Source organism: Peromyscus eremicus, chromosome X (genome assembly GCF_949786415.1).
Source record: "Peromyscus eremicus chromosome X, PerEre_H2_v1, whole genome shotgun sequence".
Taxonomy (NCBI): domain Eukaryota; kingdom Metazoa; phylum Chordata; class Mammalia; order Rodentia; family Cricetidae; genus Peromyscus; species Peromyscus eremicus.
This window is the reverse complement of record NC_081439.1, coordinates 53,403,011-53,419,972: the sequence shown is the minus strand read 5'-3', so window position 1 is coordinate 53,419,972 and position 16,962 is coordinate 53,403,011. Positions and strand designations below refer to the sequence as shown.

General features: G+C 39.7%; 2 protein-coding genes and 1 non-coding gene across 3 annotated transcripts in view; 1 reads left to right on the top strand and 2 right to left on the bottom strand.

Annotated features, from left to right (window-relative positions):
• Nucleotides 1-16,962, top strand: part of Ophn1 (oligophrenin 1) — a 348,861-nt gene that overhangs the window by 74,297 nt on the left and 257,602 nt on the right. The gene's annotated exons all lie outside the window — the stretch shown is intronic.
• LOC131899102 (chromodomain Y-like protein) lies at nucleotides 12,592-14,974 on the bottom strand. Its single transcript, XM_059250480.1, has one exon. The coding sequence runs from the start codon at nucleotides 14,938-14,940 to the stop codon at nucleotides 12,916-12,918; it is 2,025 nt and encodes a 674-aa protein (XP_059106463.1). The 5' UTR covers nucleotides 14,941-14,974; the 3' UTR covers nucleotides 12,592-12,915.
• On the bottom strand, nucleotides 15,930-16,036 carry LOC131900264 (U6 spliceosomal RNA). Its single transcript, XR_009376179.1, has one exon. It is a non-coding gene; the product is annotated as a U6 spliceosomal RNA (small nuclear RNA).

The following is a 16,962-nucleotide window of genomic DNA, read 5'->3' as shown; positions in this document are numbered from 1 at the left end:
ATTCTGTAGACCAGGCTGGCCTTGAACTCGCAGAGATCTGCCTGTCTCTGCCTCCTGAGTGCTGGGATTAAAGGCATGCACCACCCACCGCCCGGCTTATGTCACATTGGATTTTATACTTTCACTATCAAGTATATTTTTATGCATTTATCCATTAATATCATTTTTCTGAATCCAATAATATCCCATTGTGTAAATATACCACATTTCATGGAATAGTGTCTGAAAAGGGTTTTCCTGTGATTAAAGAAATAAAGTTGTTCCCAAGGGAGGTTTACTGCTGTAGGCAAACAGACCTCCTGTGGGTGGCAGAGTCTGTTAGCTTCTTTTCCTTAAGATCTGTTTATAGGCATAGGAGCAACCTCTGTTCTCAGGATTTGAAGGATTCAAGTTATTTTTATTTCATTTTTAATTTCCACAATGACAACACAGAGGTAAGAGCAGTAGTAGGGATATTATAGTTTTTTTCTTCTGTATTTTGTGGGCCCACAAGTCCCCCTATTTGTTTACTTAAAAGCTGAGTTTTATTGTGGAGGCACTACCAAAGAGAGCTAGAATATTCCTTTAGGGATCACAGACAGGCCCAGTACTCAGAAAATTGGGGAAAAAATAAGCTTTTCAGATGTTAAGAAGTATACACTGGGCCCAGAAAGTTCTGCAGTCTGGTGGGCAGACTAAATGACCAAGTAATACAATTTTTCTCTGGGCTGTGGCCAGATTCTGACTTTTGATATTAACTAAGAACATATCATACAAGTGGAGTTCTCTCAGAGGTCATCACAGTCAACTTGGAGTGCAAGCTCCAAAAGTCACAGTAAGCAAGAAGCTCTGGCACACCAGGAACTGTTTGAATGCCATAGATTTACACTTTCTTTGGCATTTCCTCCTTTTTTAATTCCCTGGCAGAATGTTTAGCTGCCACAAATTTGTTGGAAACTTGAAATAAAAATGTCTGTGCCTTGGAAGGAGCACAGGAGCTACAGAGAAAAGCCACTTGCTTATTGTTATCATGAGCACTGTCATGATTACTACACATTTATCCAGTGTAATGATTTTTAGTGCAGCTACGAATATGTACTTAAACAATTAAATCATGTAAATGAGAAAATTGTGAGCTATGTGAGTATTTATCAATAATTATTTTATTAAAAGGATAAAGGTGTAGAGAATTACACAACAAATATAATTGTCTTCATACTCCAACTGGGAGTTATCTTTTCACTGTCTTGGTGTGCCATTTTGTGCATGCGTTTTTAATTTGACAAATCCAGTTTTCCTATGTTGCCTATGCTTTTGTTGCTATATCTATGAAATAACTGTCAGTTCCATTGTCATGATGATTTCCTCTACAGTTTAAGCATTTTTTAGTTTTAGCTCTTGTTTTAGAGGTTTGATTCTTTTTCAGTTAATTTGTATGAATTTTGCACAAAAGTGTTCAACTTCATAATTTGCAATGTGTTTATCATGGTTTACTCATTAGATTCTGTTTATAACTTGTTTCTATACTAAGTAATCTTGACCAGGTGTTGTACATGCATTTAATCCCAGTACTCAAGCAGTAAAGGCATATGGATCACCATGACTTTAAGGCCATCCTAGTCTACATACCAAGCTCCAGGCCAGACTACAAAAATTCTTGGCATACTTGTTGAAATTCAGTTGACCATAAATTCTAGGCTTTTCTTTTTTTGGCCATTGAGTTCTGGCAAACAGATCTAAATGCATGTCTTTAATCCAAGTTCTATATTGGTTCAATTACAATTCATTTGACACAAGTTTTGAAATCAGTGTGAGATTTACAATTTTATTCCTTATCAAGATTATTTTGGGGCTATCAGGATGGCTCAGCAGGTAAAGGCATTTGGTGTCAAGTCTGACAACCTGAGTTCCCATTCCTGGGACCACAATGCAGGATAGAAGTGACTCCTGAAAATTGTCCTCTGACTGCCACAAACATTCTCTGTGGCGTGTGTATGCCCGGTAATACTTAAATAAAAGGGAAATTTTAAAGACTTTGTTTATTTGGCGTTCTTTGAGATCACATTTGAATTTTAGGATGAATTATTCTATTTCTGTAAAATGTACTTTGGGATTTTCATGTGCTTTGCACTGAATCTATAAATTGCTTTTAATAATATTCTTATCTTAATGTTATTAAGTTTTGTAATCCATAATCATTGATGCCTTTGCATTTATTCATATCTTTAATTTTGTCATTAGTATTTTGTAGTTGTATGTGTACAAATCTTTTGCCTACTTATTTAACTTTATTCAAAAGTATTTTATATGTTAAGACTATACTAAATTTCTCAACTTCTTTTTCTTAAAAGTAACACTTTTAATTTATTGAACATGTATCAAATTTTAACATCTTTATTTTTTTATTTTATAATTTAATTTAATTTTACATATCAGCCACGGATTCCCTTGTTCTCCCCCCTCCCGCCCCCACTCCTTCCCCCTAGCCAACCCCCCCTTCCCATCTCCTCCAGGGCAAAGACTCCCCTGGGAATTGAGTTCAACCTGGTAGATTCAGTTCAAGCAGGTCCAGTCCCCTCCTCCCAGGCTGAGTCAAGTGTCCCTGTATAAGCCCCAGGTTCCAAACAGCCAGCACATGCACTGAGGACAGGACCCAGTCCCACTGCCTGGATGCCTCCCAAACAGATCAAGCTAATCAACTGTCTCACTTATCCAGGGGGCCTGATCCAGTTGGGGGCTCCTCAGGTATTGGTTCATAGTTCATGTGTTTTCATTCGTTTGGCTATTTGTCCCTGTGCTTTATCCAACCTTGGTCTCAACAATTCTCGCTCATACAAACCCTCCTCTTTCTCGCCAGTTGGACTCCTGGAGCTCCACCTGGGGCCTGGCCGTGGATCTCTGCATCCGGTTCCCTCAGTCATTGGATGAGATTTCTAGAACGACATTTAGGGTGTTTGGCCATCCTATCTCCAGAGTAGGTCAGTTCAGGCTTTCTCTCAACCATTGCCAGTAGTCTTATTGTGGAGGTATTTTTGTGGATTTCTGTGGACCTCTCTAGCACTTTGCTTCTTCCTATTCTCATGTGGTCTTCATTTACCATGGTCTCCTATTCCTTGTTCTCCCTCTCTGTTCTTGATCCAGCTGGGATCTCCCGCTCCCCTAAGCTCTCTTTCCCTCGAACCTTGCCCTTCATTACCCCCACTCACAGAATACAATTGGTTTTCATGCTTTGATTTTCTGTGTAGTGACCTTGCTAAATTTATTAACTCAAATACTTTTATTAACCTTTGGGACTTTCCATATATAAATTCGTGCCTTTTGTGGACAAAAGAACTTTCCTTCTTCCTTTGTATTAAGAATACATTTTATTTGTTTTACTTGCTAAATTTCTTTGACTAGAACTTCCAAAACTATGTTCAATAGAAGTGGAAAAATTGTCCTCAATGGTCTTACTCAGCTGTTGACCCTGTTTGCAATAATACTGACCAGCCAAACTACATGATCCACTGCTATACTAGTGGCAAGTCTGTTACACAGTAACCAACCACTTTGTGATTGGATTTGTTGCCCGCTCCACACAAAGGAATTTATGTCTGGTGCTGCAAACTTGGACCAAGCCCATGGTTGAGGATATCATAGTTCTTCCTGGGGAAGCTACTGCTTTTGTTTTACCAAGTGTGTCCATCATTTAGGTAATTCAACGTGCTTCTCAAATTGCCCTCTGAAAGCTGTGTTCATGATCATAGAATAGTGCTGCTAGCACAATTGTTCAGGAAAGCCTCTTAAGGAGTAGTCAGCAGTGAGTGCAGAGACTCATAACTCATTGAAATACTGAGAACAAATGCCACCTGAGTGTCACACCATAAATATGGCAGTTATATCACACCTTCAATGCTCAACATCGTGCAAGAAGGGATGGAGAATCTAAGAGCTGGAGGATGAAGCAGGGAGTGGTATGGAACAGCTTCCAGGAATAATGTCTGTTGCACTCTTTTTATTTTTATTTTTTGGTTTTTTGAGACAGGGTTTCTCTGTGTAGCTTTGCGCCTTTCCTGGAACTCACTCTGTAGCCCAGACTGGCCTCGAACTCAGAGAGATCCGCCTGCCTCTGCCTCCCGAGTGCTGGGATTAAAGGCGTGTGCCACCACCGCCCAGCGTGTATTGCACTCTTGAACGCACAGCAGCTGTGATTACTTGTGTAAGAATTGGACCCATTAATACTCTGTTCTGGAATGGGGAGGGGATCATGAGGCCCCACACTTTCTGAGGCATTGGATGGGTCAGATGCGATAATAGGGGTGAATGTGATCAAAATACTATTAAGTATATATACAAAAATGCGTATCGATTTGTGCATTTTTCTAGGAAAACCTCCATAAGTTTTTAAAGCTTTACTTTTATTATTTTTAAGTATATGTCTGTGTGGGTATGCACATATGTGTACAGATGTCCTTGGAGGCCTGAGACTTCAGATCTTGCTGGATCTGGAGTTATATACAGTTGTGAGCTGTCTGCCATAGGTGCTAGGAAATGACTTAGGGCCTCTTAACCACTGAACCATCTCTCCAGCCCCAAACACCATAAATTTCATCATATTCTAAAAAGACTCTTCTAGCCTTTCAAAATTCAAGTCACTATTTCAGTAGTTCCATTTTATACACAATTGCACATATTTTTATTAGTTCTTCATATCAAGCCAGTTAGTAACAGTAAAATTTATAAATAAAACCAACTGTAGTTATGTTACTTCTTTTTGTGAGACATCATGTATCTACATAACTCTGCTGTCCTGGAACTCACTATGTGGACCAGGCTTGTCTTGAACTCACAGAGATCCACCTGTCTCTGCCTCCTCAGTGCTGGGATTAAAGACATAGGCACATGCCACCACACCCATCAAGTTATTTATTTCTTGAAACATTTTGCCATATATATATATTATTGCCATTTTACAATTGCAGAAGCTAAGGGCAAATAATAATATCTGATCCAGAACCAAGACTAGATATTCAATCTTGGTCACATTTTCACTATCTCATTCTATCTTGGAAAAGCATAGAGCCCTACCAGGTGGCAACATGAGGATGCATTTCAACTAATTATTAAATATAAAGACAGTACATTTGTGAAAATAGCACTCTTTTTTCACAAATAAAAGCAGTCAATGTGACCAATCCCAGCAATCTCAGGTATTTTCTTTCTTTAAATTTTTTTTTTTTAAAAATTCATTTTACATACCAACCACAGATACCCCTCTCATTGTTCCTCCTGCTCCCCCTCAGCATCGCCTCCCCCAATCACCCTCTATCCTCTCCTCCAAAAGCGTAAGTCCTCCCATGGGGAGTCAGCAGAGCCTGGTACATTCAGTTGAGACAAGACCAAGGCCCATTCCAACTACTTTAGATTCTACAATTGCAGCTATCAATTTTAATTTCATCCCAATTAAATATTGAGTATAAGCCAGGAGTAGTATGAATGCGTACAACCAGTTTCAGCACTTGAGGTTAAGACAGTTGGATCAGGAGTTCAAGGCTAGGCTGGCCTACATGAGACCCTGTCTCAAAAAGTCAAAACCAAGCCAAACCCACATAAGAAAGCTATAGTTCCACATGCAGTAGCCGCAGCACTCAGGAGGCTGAGGAAGATGATTCCCACAAGTTCGAGGATAGCCAGTGATGCATACTAAGAGTATATTTCAAAAACAAAACCAACCACAAAAGCCACCAAAAATCTTAGTGTAAATGGAATTGCTGTGCATCATGCAGGTTAATATAGATACCCATATAGTGCATAATATCTTGTTCTTGCTTCTGTAGTATTTGTCTTCACTATGACTCAAAACTAACTGGAACTTTTGTTCTTCCATTTCTAACTTTATTAAAGATTTTTTTTGGATATTTTTTAAATTGAATGTTTTCCCCACGTGTATGTTTGTACACCATATGCATGCCTGGTGCCTACGGAGGTCAGAAGAGGGCACTGGATCCTTTGGAACTGGAGTTTAGGGATGGTTGTAAACCACTATGTCAGTGCTGGAAATGGAGCCCGGTCCTCTGCAAGTGCAGCAAATCCCCTTAACTGTTGAGCCATCCCTCTAGTCTTTCATTTTTTTCTTTCCTTTTTTCCCTTTTGAATACTCTTTTTATTTTCAACTCTAGGTTAAATATGCTGTATGAATTCTCCTTATGCACTTATAGGGCAAAATAGATCCCTTGTAGAAGTCGCAAGGAGTTTCCTGTGCTGGGGATAAGTGGTTCTGGCTGACATTGAGAATATACTTAATTTAGGGTAAAACATTGCAACTTATTTTAGAGTAAAACATGATTATTTGACACGCTTTTATCTTAAGTTGAAATCAGTTTCCCTCTCTGAGTAAGCAACAATATTTGTTTTCAATATTTTTAGAAATCCCTGGTGGCATACAGCTATAGTGCTAACATTTGAAGCCCCGTTATCTTTCCCAACATTTAGTATTCTAGTTTAGTAAATTGGGAGCAAATGGCTTATATTTTAAAATGTGTTTAAAGGGTGTCTAAGTTTCTTTTCCCATTCCTATGATAAAATACTCCGAGAAAAGCAACTTAAGGGATAGTGGATTTTTGTTTTGTTATTGGTGAAATTATTAAGGCCACTCCACGTAGTTAAAAGGAGATTTATTTAATGGCGTAACTTACAAATTAAGGGATAGGTAGGTCGTGGGGTCTGGGGAAGGTGTATCACAGTCCAGCGGTGTTCTCTGGAGCTCTGCTTTATCCACCTCCACCATCCAGGGTCCTGGAACCGACAGCGTGTCTGCCGATCCAGATCTCGGGTCCCCAGGCGCCTCCCTTGGCCCCGCCTTGTAGGCGTGACAGTTGCCGAAGTCTCAATGGGGGTTGGAACTTCCAGAACAAAGCTGGAATGGCTACCCACTACATCTCCCCCTTTTTGTCTAAGAAAGTTCTAACCTAATACAAGACTATATACAAAGGAATGGTTATCAAATATTGTCCAGGAATAATGAGGGATAATGACCTAGATAAGATGGAACTACAACCAATGCAAACAATATCAAGCAAGAAACACATATTAAAATCCAGAGAAGTATAGAGCATAGGTAAATGGCATGTTACAAAGATCATTCCAAAGGTGTCCTATCCTAAAGAACCTGAATCTAATACTTAATATGTTCTATCTACTAAGTTGTAACTATAACTGTTAGTCTTCAATCCCATCAAAGACCTGAGAAGGAATATAATGGTACCTGAGAAATGGTAGATGTTTTTAAAACAGTAGAAGAGTCAAGACAAGAGCATGACCCAGCTGGTCACATCATATCATCCCTAATCAGGAACATATTGAATAATGACTGTATGCATTCTAATGCTCAGCCCACTTTCTGCATTCTTACACAGCTCAAAACCTATTCAGTGAGGCTTTTCCTGAAGTTCTTCCCTAACCCTTGGCCTCTTGTGGATAGCACTGACTTGCAAGTTGCTCACATGTATTTTCTATATGCTAAATCTCAGTAGGCAGAAGCTGACTCTTTTATACTCTCTGCCTTTCTAGTACTCACAGCAGTATCTGACACACAAACTGCTTTTGGCGAATTCGTTCATTCATTCATTCATTCATTCATTCATTCATCGATTCATTCAACTCCTGTCCTGTGCAAGATGTCTTTTAGGTGCTGGAGATAAGGAGTTCTGGCTGTCATTGAGAATATACTAAGGCTGGAGAGATGGCTCAGCCATTAAAGGCTAGGCTCACAACCAAAAATATAAGAGAATATACTATAGTTTTTGAGTAAAATATTGGGACTCACTCACACGGTCATTTGATTGGTGTCAAGTGCTGAGGGCAGACATATTCTCTTTTTCTTTACTTGAAATAAGTCCCCCACAGCATTTGATGTCAATAATGAATTTCATATTCTTCATAAGGCTCTACATCTGATTCTCAGCACTCTCCCACATAAAAATTTCAAGCAAATATTGAAATTATGGAAAGCATGTATTCACCATTGTGAGCTTCACAGCCTTTCAGTATTTAGAGGCTTTGGATTTTATATGTTGAATAGTTAAGTGTATTAAAATTTATGAGACTTGCATATCCTAGTGAACTAGTGTTTCCCAAGTGACTACTGCATGATGCTATAAAATGTAAAAGAGTCAGTCATACATGGGTTGAGATCCATTCAAAATCCAAGACAGGTCAGTTTGTGACTGGAGATATGAAAAGGTCACTGATACAGTTTCTGATTTCCACGTTGCCACTAATCTTTGAGAAACTACTCTTTGTAAGATTTTGGTTGGCTCTGCACTTTGCATACAATTTGAATGTGTCTCTCAGAAGTTCACGTGCTGGAAGCTTGGTTAGTATTCTGGCTATGTTCAGAGGTTGTGGAATGTTTAAGAGATGGTCTGAATAGAAGGCAATTAGGTACTAGTAGCATTGCCTTCAGCAGGCGTTAATGTAGTTCTTGTAGGACCTTTAGTTATTTTTCATGAGAGTGCAACGCTGAAACTATCTGGCTTCCTGTCTTGCCATGTAACAGCTCTGTCCCTCTTGCATATACTCCTACCATGTTACCATCTTCTATGTTGTGATGTTGCCAGAATGTCCTTACTAGAGGCTGAACAGGTTAGGCATCCTAATTTTAGACTTTCAGCTCCCCAAATGGTGAGCTGAACCCTGCCATTACATTACAAACCTTTTTCCTTACATATCCCTCCACCTAGGTGTTTTGTAGTAACAATAAAGTGTAGCAACCAGAATGGGAACAGATTTTCATCAACTCCACATCTGACAGAGGGCTAATATCCAAAATATATAAAGAACTCAACAAACCAAATAATCCATTTAAAAATGGGTTACAGATCTAAAGAAAGAATTCTCAAATGGCCCAGAAACACTTAAGGAGATGTTCAACATCCTTAGTCATCAGGGAAATGCAAATCAGAGCAACTCTGAGATTCCATCCTACACCTGTCAGAATGACTAAGGTCAAAAACACAAGTGACAGCTCATGTTGGAGAGGATGTGGGACAAGGGGAACCCTCCTCCATTGCTGGTGGGAATGCAAAGTTGTACAGCAACTTTGGAAGTCAATATGGTGGTTTCTCAGAAAATTGGGATTTTAACTACCTTGAGACCCAGATATACCACTCCTGGGCATATACCTAAAGGATGCTCCAACATACTACAAGGACACTTGCTCAACTATGTTCATTGCAGCTTTATTTTATAGTAGCTAGAAACTGGAAACAACCTAGATGTTGAATAATGAAGAATGGATAAAGAAAATGTGGTACATTTACACAGTGGAGTATTACTCAGCTGTTAAAAACAATGACATCATGAAATTTGCAGGCAAATGGATGGAACTAAAAAAATCATCCTGAATGAGGTAATGCAGACCCAGAAAGACAAATATGGTAAATGAATATTAGCTGTAAAGTAAAAGATAATTATGTTACAATCCACAGACCAAGAGAGGCCAAGCAACAAGGAGAACTTAAGGGGGGATGCCTTGGGAAGGGGAAATAGAATAGATTTCACTAGTGGACTGGGGGCAGGTGGGGATGGGAACAGTAGGGACCAGGTAGTGGGGAGGGAGAAAATACTGGGAGAAATGACTGGAATTGGGGGGCATACAGAGGGAGAGGTAGAAACCTAGTACAATGGAAACTCCATGGAATCTACAAGAGTCACCATAGCAAAGACTCCCAGTAATGGCAGACATGGAACCTGAACCAGGCATTTTCTGTAACCAGGCAAGGCCCCAAGTGGAGGGATTGGGACACCAACCGAGCCACAAAACCTTCGACCTACTCTTTGTCCTGCCTGCAGAGTGTTCTGGGACTGGAGCCTAGCATAATCCTCATCAGAGACCAGAGAAAGTTCATCCAGAAGCTGATGGTAGAAGATGCAGAGTCCCACAGCCAAACATTAGGCAGAGCTTTCAGGGAGTCTTGCAAAGGAGGGGGAGAAAGGATTGGAGGAAACAGAGAGGTCAGGGACATCATGAGGACAAGGCCCTCAGAATCAACTGACTGGGACTCATGGCTTGCAGAGATCAGGGAGCCTGTAGGGGTCTGACCTAGGTCCTCTGCATACTTGTGGAATTCCTAATAGTGGGAACTGGAGCAGTCTCTGACTCTTTTGTCTGCTTGTGGGACCCTATTCCTTTTATTGCCTGGTCTTATTGTAGCTAGTTATGCTGTGTTTGGTTGATGTCCTTTGGAGGCCTGCTCTTGGCTGAGGGGTGGTGGTGGGGTGGATCTAGGGGAGAGGAGAGGTTGGGCCGGGGGCAAGGTGGGGTGGGGGGAGAAGAGACTGGGGAGGGGAGAGGAGGGAGGGGAAACTGCAGTTGGGGTGTAATATATGAGAGAAGAGTTAAAAAACATAACAACAACAAAATAAAGTGTGGCTACAATTAACTGAAAGGTTTTCCCCTTTCCTTTTTACAATTACATGTTTATGTGAGGAAAAGATTTCACATTTCCTCAACCAAAAAAAACAAACAAAAACAAAACAACAACAACAACAACAAAATACATATCTAAACAGATTGCATGCACAAGCAGATATGACAGTCTAGGTATTTTATGTTAAGCCAGATGTTAAACATATTTGCAACCTTATAAAGTAATTCCAGTTCTTAATGTATTTCTTGTTTTATAACATAAATTTGTTCTCATAAAATATTAACGCTGATATATATATATAATTGTTTTACTGCTATAATTTGAAATGAATTAATAGATACCCTAAATTGATTCAATATTAATATATATAATTTACATAAACAATGCTTCTTGGAGCCAATTATAGGAGGAATCTCAAGGCCATTTTAAGTATATTATAGGCCAGAAATTAACATTGGTACAGTGGTATATAACATTTTATCATGTGTAGATTCAAAACTAGATATGGTGAAACATGCCTGTAGTCCTAGCACTGGAGAGGTAGGGACAGGAAGATGAGGAGTTGAAGGCCAGTCTTGGCTCATGATGAGTTGGAGGTCATCCTAGGGTACATGAGACCTTGACTCAAAACAAGCAAGGTGAAGATATTACTTGTAACCAGTTTTAACAGTTGAATATTCTATAAAACTTTATAGGTTAACCAGTTTTACATACTTTAAACTACAGAATGGTAAAGTAGGTTGCAGTAATAAAAATGTGGTACTTTGGGGCTGGAGAGATGGCTCAGTGGTTGAAAGTAGTTTTTGCCCTTGCAAAGGACCCAGGTTTGATTCACAGCACCCACATGGTAGCTCACAACCATCTGCAACTTCAGTCCCAGGGTATCTAATGCCCTTTTCTGACCTCAGGTGGTAGCTATGCATGTGTTGCATAGACATATATAATATTCTGCCAAACCACCCATATACATAAAATAATAAAATCTAAAAAAATTAAAAAATTGTGGTGCCAGTCAATCCAAAATAATGTCAGATTTCCATATTTTATAGCTTTCTGACTGATCAGGGAGTTCTAAATATAAACCTCAGGATTGTTACAAAATGAGGCCTGGGTTTTCTTTCTTTTTTCATGCATTCAATATTTTTGCAATGTCAGTAATCTAACAGTATTTTTCTGTAGTTAGGAATCAGTCCCTACTTTGGAAAGGAATGAACATGTATATTTCTGCTGTGAATTCTTAGACATAGTATAGTATTTAATATATGATAGATATATTACAGCTAATACAGAGCACATTAAGTATCAAATACAAAGTAATTTTTAAAAGTTCTGTAATTAACAGTATGCAAAAATAATTTTGTTATTAAATAAAATTTAAATATTTCAAAATAAATATTTAATTATTTTAATAAAATTTAATAAATTTACATACAAGTCTAAGTGAAACAAATTATAGTTTATAAATGTAAAATTATTTTTGGTGCAGTACACCAATCTTATCTGCATATAGCAAACCAAAACTGTATATAAAGTAATATTTTCACTGTAATTAATAGTATGAAAAAAGAATTTCTACTTTATTAAATAAAATATCTTAAGTGAACCTAAAATTATACTCTATAAACTTAAAGTTTTTCTGGTGCAATACACCAATCATATTTACAAATAGCAAACCAAAACTTTGCATAAAGGAATACTTTCCACCAAGCAACAAGAAGCAGTTAATTTTTGAAAGTGTGAGACATCTTTAAAGCACACTGGGACTAACTTACAGATTTCGAGCATTCTAAGACTAGCTTTGCCATTCTTACTTATGCTACTCAGTTACGCACTGATACTACAGTAGAAGCGTTCTTTGAGAGAAAGAGGTCTCTTCATGTTAACTGGGTAAAAGCTGGACATACTTAACAAAGGAAGAAACAGCTGGTATTTCAACATGAACCCTAAGTGCACGTTGAGATCTTTCACCGAAATATTTTTCCTAAAAGCTTTTTTTCCCCTTTTTTATTGTTTCAGAATTTCCCATTCTTAGGGTATTTTTACCTCTCTTCCTGGAGAGAAAAGAAATGTCTCAGATCTCTATTTAGAAAGGGATGTGATTCTGGCTAATATCCCTTTAGATTCTTTGTTCTGGAAGGAAAATAAGTAAAGAAAGCAAATATCACACCAGAAGGAAAAGAAATGAAGAAAACAAAAATTATTTCAGACCTTTTTGTTACCTGAAAAGAATGAAATAGTCATTTTTAATATAGTGCTGGCCAAAGAAGTGCTCACCATTACCTTTTCATACTTGCTTGTATATGAATATAAGATAAGGACATTGCATTAAAGGTACTTTGCAGTTACTGATTTTAAAGTCACAGTTCTTTAAAACTCTTTGGTGATAGCTTGGGTGTTCCAGTCCTACTTCTAGGCATGAGCTACAGGTGACATTGTTTCAGGCTTTAAAGTATTCATAATTGGGAACTAGTGGTATTCTAATGTTGTACTTAAAGCAGTTCCAGGGTCATGGTGGCAGTCCAACTTATCAGTACTCGATTTTCTTCTGCAAGTATTTTAACATGGCATCTATCCCCTCCACAGAGCCCCAAATATTCTTCAGCACTGTGCACTCCCTCTCATTGGCCTGCTCCAATTCTGTCTTGGTGTTGAAGCGCAGTAGGGCTTTTGTCTCTTCCAGGACAACTGCATTGCATGAGGCCAGCTCCTTGATTCGAATCATGACTTCTTGGGTGAAGGTCTGTGGCCAAAATACCTGGGAGACCAGGCCTTTCTTACAAGCTTCCTGTGCTGTTAGCTTCCGCCCACTGAGTAACATTTCATTCGCAGAGGCTTCTCCCATAATCTTGGGAAATGTAAAGCTGGAACAACCATCTGGACTCTGTCCAAAGGTGGTATAGGGTGTTTGAAACCAAGCCTTTTCATTAGCCCAAACCACATCACAAAGAGGCAATATAGATGCTCCCAGTCCAATGGCTGGGCCATTGACTGCTGCAATAATAGGCTTCTTAAACCGAATGAAAGTATTCACAAAATTTTTTAACGATCCTGCCATTTTAGTGCTTTCTCTTTTCTTGTCCCCTGTGAGACGCTGTATAAAATAAGAAAAGTCCAGGCCAAAACAGAAGACACTGCCAATTGCACTGAGAAGTACCAACTTGCTGTCATCATTAGCAGCCTTGTTCAGAGCATTCTGAATTTCATTCATCACTTCGAAATTTAGTGAGTTATTTTCTGATGACTTCGTGGATAAAAAGATGTGGGTGAAACCATCTTGCTTCCTCACCACGATATCTCTGAATCTGAAGGAACTCTCTGTCACCCTTACGCTGAAACGCACCTGCCTTTCAGGTCTTTTCTTGCTAGCAAGTTGCTTGTTCTTGGCTATCTCATCTGGAACAGGTGTCTCCTTGTTAGTTGTTTCTGTAACTGGTTGTTTCATGTTACTTTTATCTAGGGATGGAGATTGCCCTGTAGTAGCAATAGTTAATGGTGTGGCCAGGTCTGTGGTCATGGGGCAAGATGAAGACTGACTTTTGCTGGTAACAGCCAACTGCATGGGTATGGCTGCCAACTCTTTGTCAGACAGAGAATGGCTGTTTTTGGCAGCTACCAAGTGTGTGGCAGTGGGGGCAGTTATCAGGTCAGACATCAGCTGAATCTTTCTGGTAACAGCTAAGCCTGTTGCCATTGCTGTGGTCACTGGGCCAGATGAAGAATGGCCATCATTGGCAAATGCCGAGCATGTGGCTGTAGCTCTGGTCACTGGGTCGGATGGAAATTTATTTTTTCCGTGACTGGCCAATTGCGTGGTTATAGTTGTGGGACTATTTCTGTCAATGGCCAAGCATGTGGCCATAGCTGTGGACATTGGGCTTGGCGAAAATTGGCCCTTTCTGGTCACAGAGATGAGCGTGGACATGGCTGTGGTCCCCAGGCCAGATGAAGAGTGACTTTTTCTGGCAACATCCAAGCGCATAGCCATGGCTGCGCTCATTGGACCCGGCGAAGATTGGCTCTTTCTGGCCACAGACAAGAGCGTGGACATGGCTGTGGTCACCGGGACAGATGAAGACTGACTTTTTCTGGCAACAGCGAAGTGCGTAGCCATGGCTGTGGCCGTTGGGCTTGGCGAAGATTGGCCTTTTCTGGTCACGGACAAGTGTGTGGACATGGCTGTGGTCCCCAGGCCAGATGAAGACTGACTTTTTCTGGCAACAGTGAAGCACGTAGCCGTGGCTGTGGTCATTGGACCCGGCGAAGATTGGCTCTCTCCGGCCACGGACAAGTGCGTGGACATGGCTGTGGCCATCAGGACAGATGAAGACTGACTTTTTCTGGCAACAGCCAAGCTCGTAGCCATGGCTGTGGTCGTTGGGTCTGGCGAAGATTGGCTCTCTCCGGCCACGGACAAGTGCGTGGACATGGCTGTGGCCATCGGGACAGATGAAGACTGACTTTTTCTGGCAACAGCCAAGCTCGTAGCCATGGCTGTGGTCGTTGGGTCTGGTGAAGATTGGCTCTCTCCGGCCACGGACAAGTGCGTGGACATGGCTGTGGTCACCGGGCCAGACAAAGACTGGTTCTTTCTGACAATGGCCAAGCGAGTTGCCATGGCTACCGTCACTAGGCCAGAGGCCTGCGGATCTACTAGTGGATTTCCACCAGTCTCGACATTCTCTTGGAGGCCCAGTAAAACCTCATTGGGTTCCTCTGTGGCTACTTCCTGTGTTAGCATGCCCTGGTGACCCTGTTTGGCTTGACCCAGTTTTTCCGGGCTCTTAGTCTGAAGGTCAGCCGCCTGCTCCCTTTTCTTAACTGAACGGCTAGGAACAGCTATTTCCACACCCAAGGGCGTCGAGTTCCTGTTCTTTGCCATGGAGAGCCGGGGTATTTTTCTTGAATTTCTAGCAGACATTTGAAAACAAGTCTTTAGACTTGGTAGTCTTAGAAAGAGTGCTTTTAGGGAAAGGCAGGTATTGTCTGACCTGAAGATTGATTCGCTTTCCCTTGTTGCTGTTAAAGGTCCTATGGGCAGCGCTAGGTCACTCTCTGCTGGCTCTTCAAGGGCTACAGACTGGATATGTTCCGCTCCACAGGGGCTACTTCCGGTTCACAGGTGATATCCTAGCTGTTTTAGCCTTTCCATGGGGGCTATAATAGTCTGGCTTGCATTTCTTGTTATTTTTAAAATGATTCTTATTTATAATTAATTTTTCTCCTTTCCATATATATATATATGGAAATATATATATATATATATATATATATATATATATATATATATATATATATATATGTTTAAGCAATTGATTGTGAGGAACCAGTGCTACTCAAGAGAACAATGACTGAAAAAAACTTTTTTTACTCACAGTTCTTTGTCTGTGGGTACCACATTTATTTATTTAACTACTCATCTAATTGAAGAAATTTCATTGCTTTCAAGTTTTGTTTCCTAAAATTTTTCAACTAAAAATTAGTGTACAAAACAATGGATGGACTTAGTTATAAAATATTCATTCATGCATAGCACAGATTTTGCAAAAATATGACTGTTTCACAAAAGTGCCTGCCATCCTTCTGCAACAGCCATGCTAATATTCTCCAAATCATTTCAACTTTTGTATATGTGCCACCAAAGTGAGCACTGGTTTTTTTTTTTTTTTTAACATGGTGAAATATCATGGACTGTGATCACTGTGTTTTGTTATGTTTAGGTGGTTTAAAATATTAATATTTTCAGACAGGGTCATCTTACTATATTATTATTAATATTTTCAGACAGGATCTTACTATGTAGACCAGACTGAGATGGAACTCACTGTGTAACCTGAGCTGGCCTCAAATCGAGGATCTTCCTTCATCAGGCTACCAAGAACTGGGATTGTAGGTTTGGCTCACCATGCCAAGCTATTGTTTAGTTTTAGAAGAGGGCCAAATTGTCTTCCTAACTGGCTGTACCATTTTGCATTGCCACCAGCATTGAGAATTCTAATCTTCCATATCCTCAGCAGCATATGATGCTGAGCATATTTTCATCTGCACTTTTTTATTCTCTAGATAGGTATGAGCATAGATTGTCTTACTATTTTTTTTCAGTTAGGTTGTTTCCTTATTGTTAATTTTTAAGACTTCACTGCATGTTTTGGATAACAGACTTTTCTTATCAGCTATATCTTTTGAAAATATTTTCTTCTAGTCTGGCTTGTCTTTTTCTTGACCATTGTCTTTCAGAAAGCAGAAGCTTTACAAAAATTTAATGGAAGTCCATTTTATCAACTGTTTTTTCATCAATTATTATTATTTTTGCATTTTGAGACAGCATTTCTCTGTATAGTCCTGGTTGTCCTGGAACTCACTCTAGAGACCAGGCTGGTCAAGTGCTGGGATTAAAGGCATGCACTCCCACCACCCAGCTCATCAATTATTCTTTGATATTGTATGTAAAATGCCATTGCCATACTTAAGGTCATTCCAGTTTTCCCTTAAGTTATTTTTTCTGGTGTTTTATATTTTGTATTCTTTTAGGGTCAGGAAATATACTTTGGAGGATTTCAATCTTGATAAACTTATC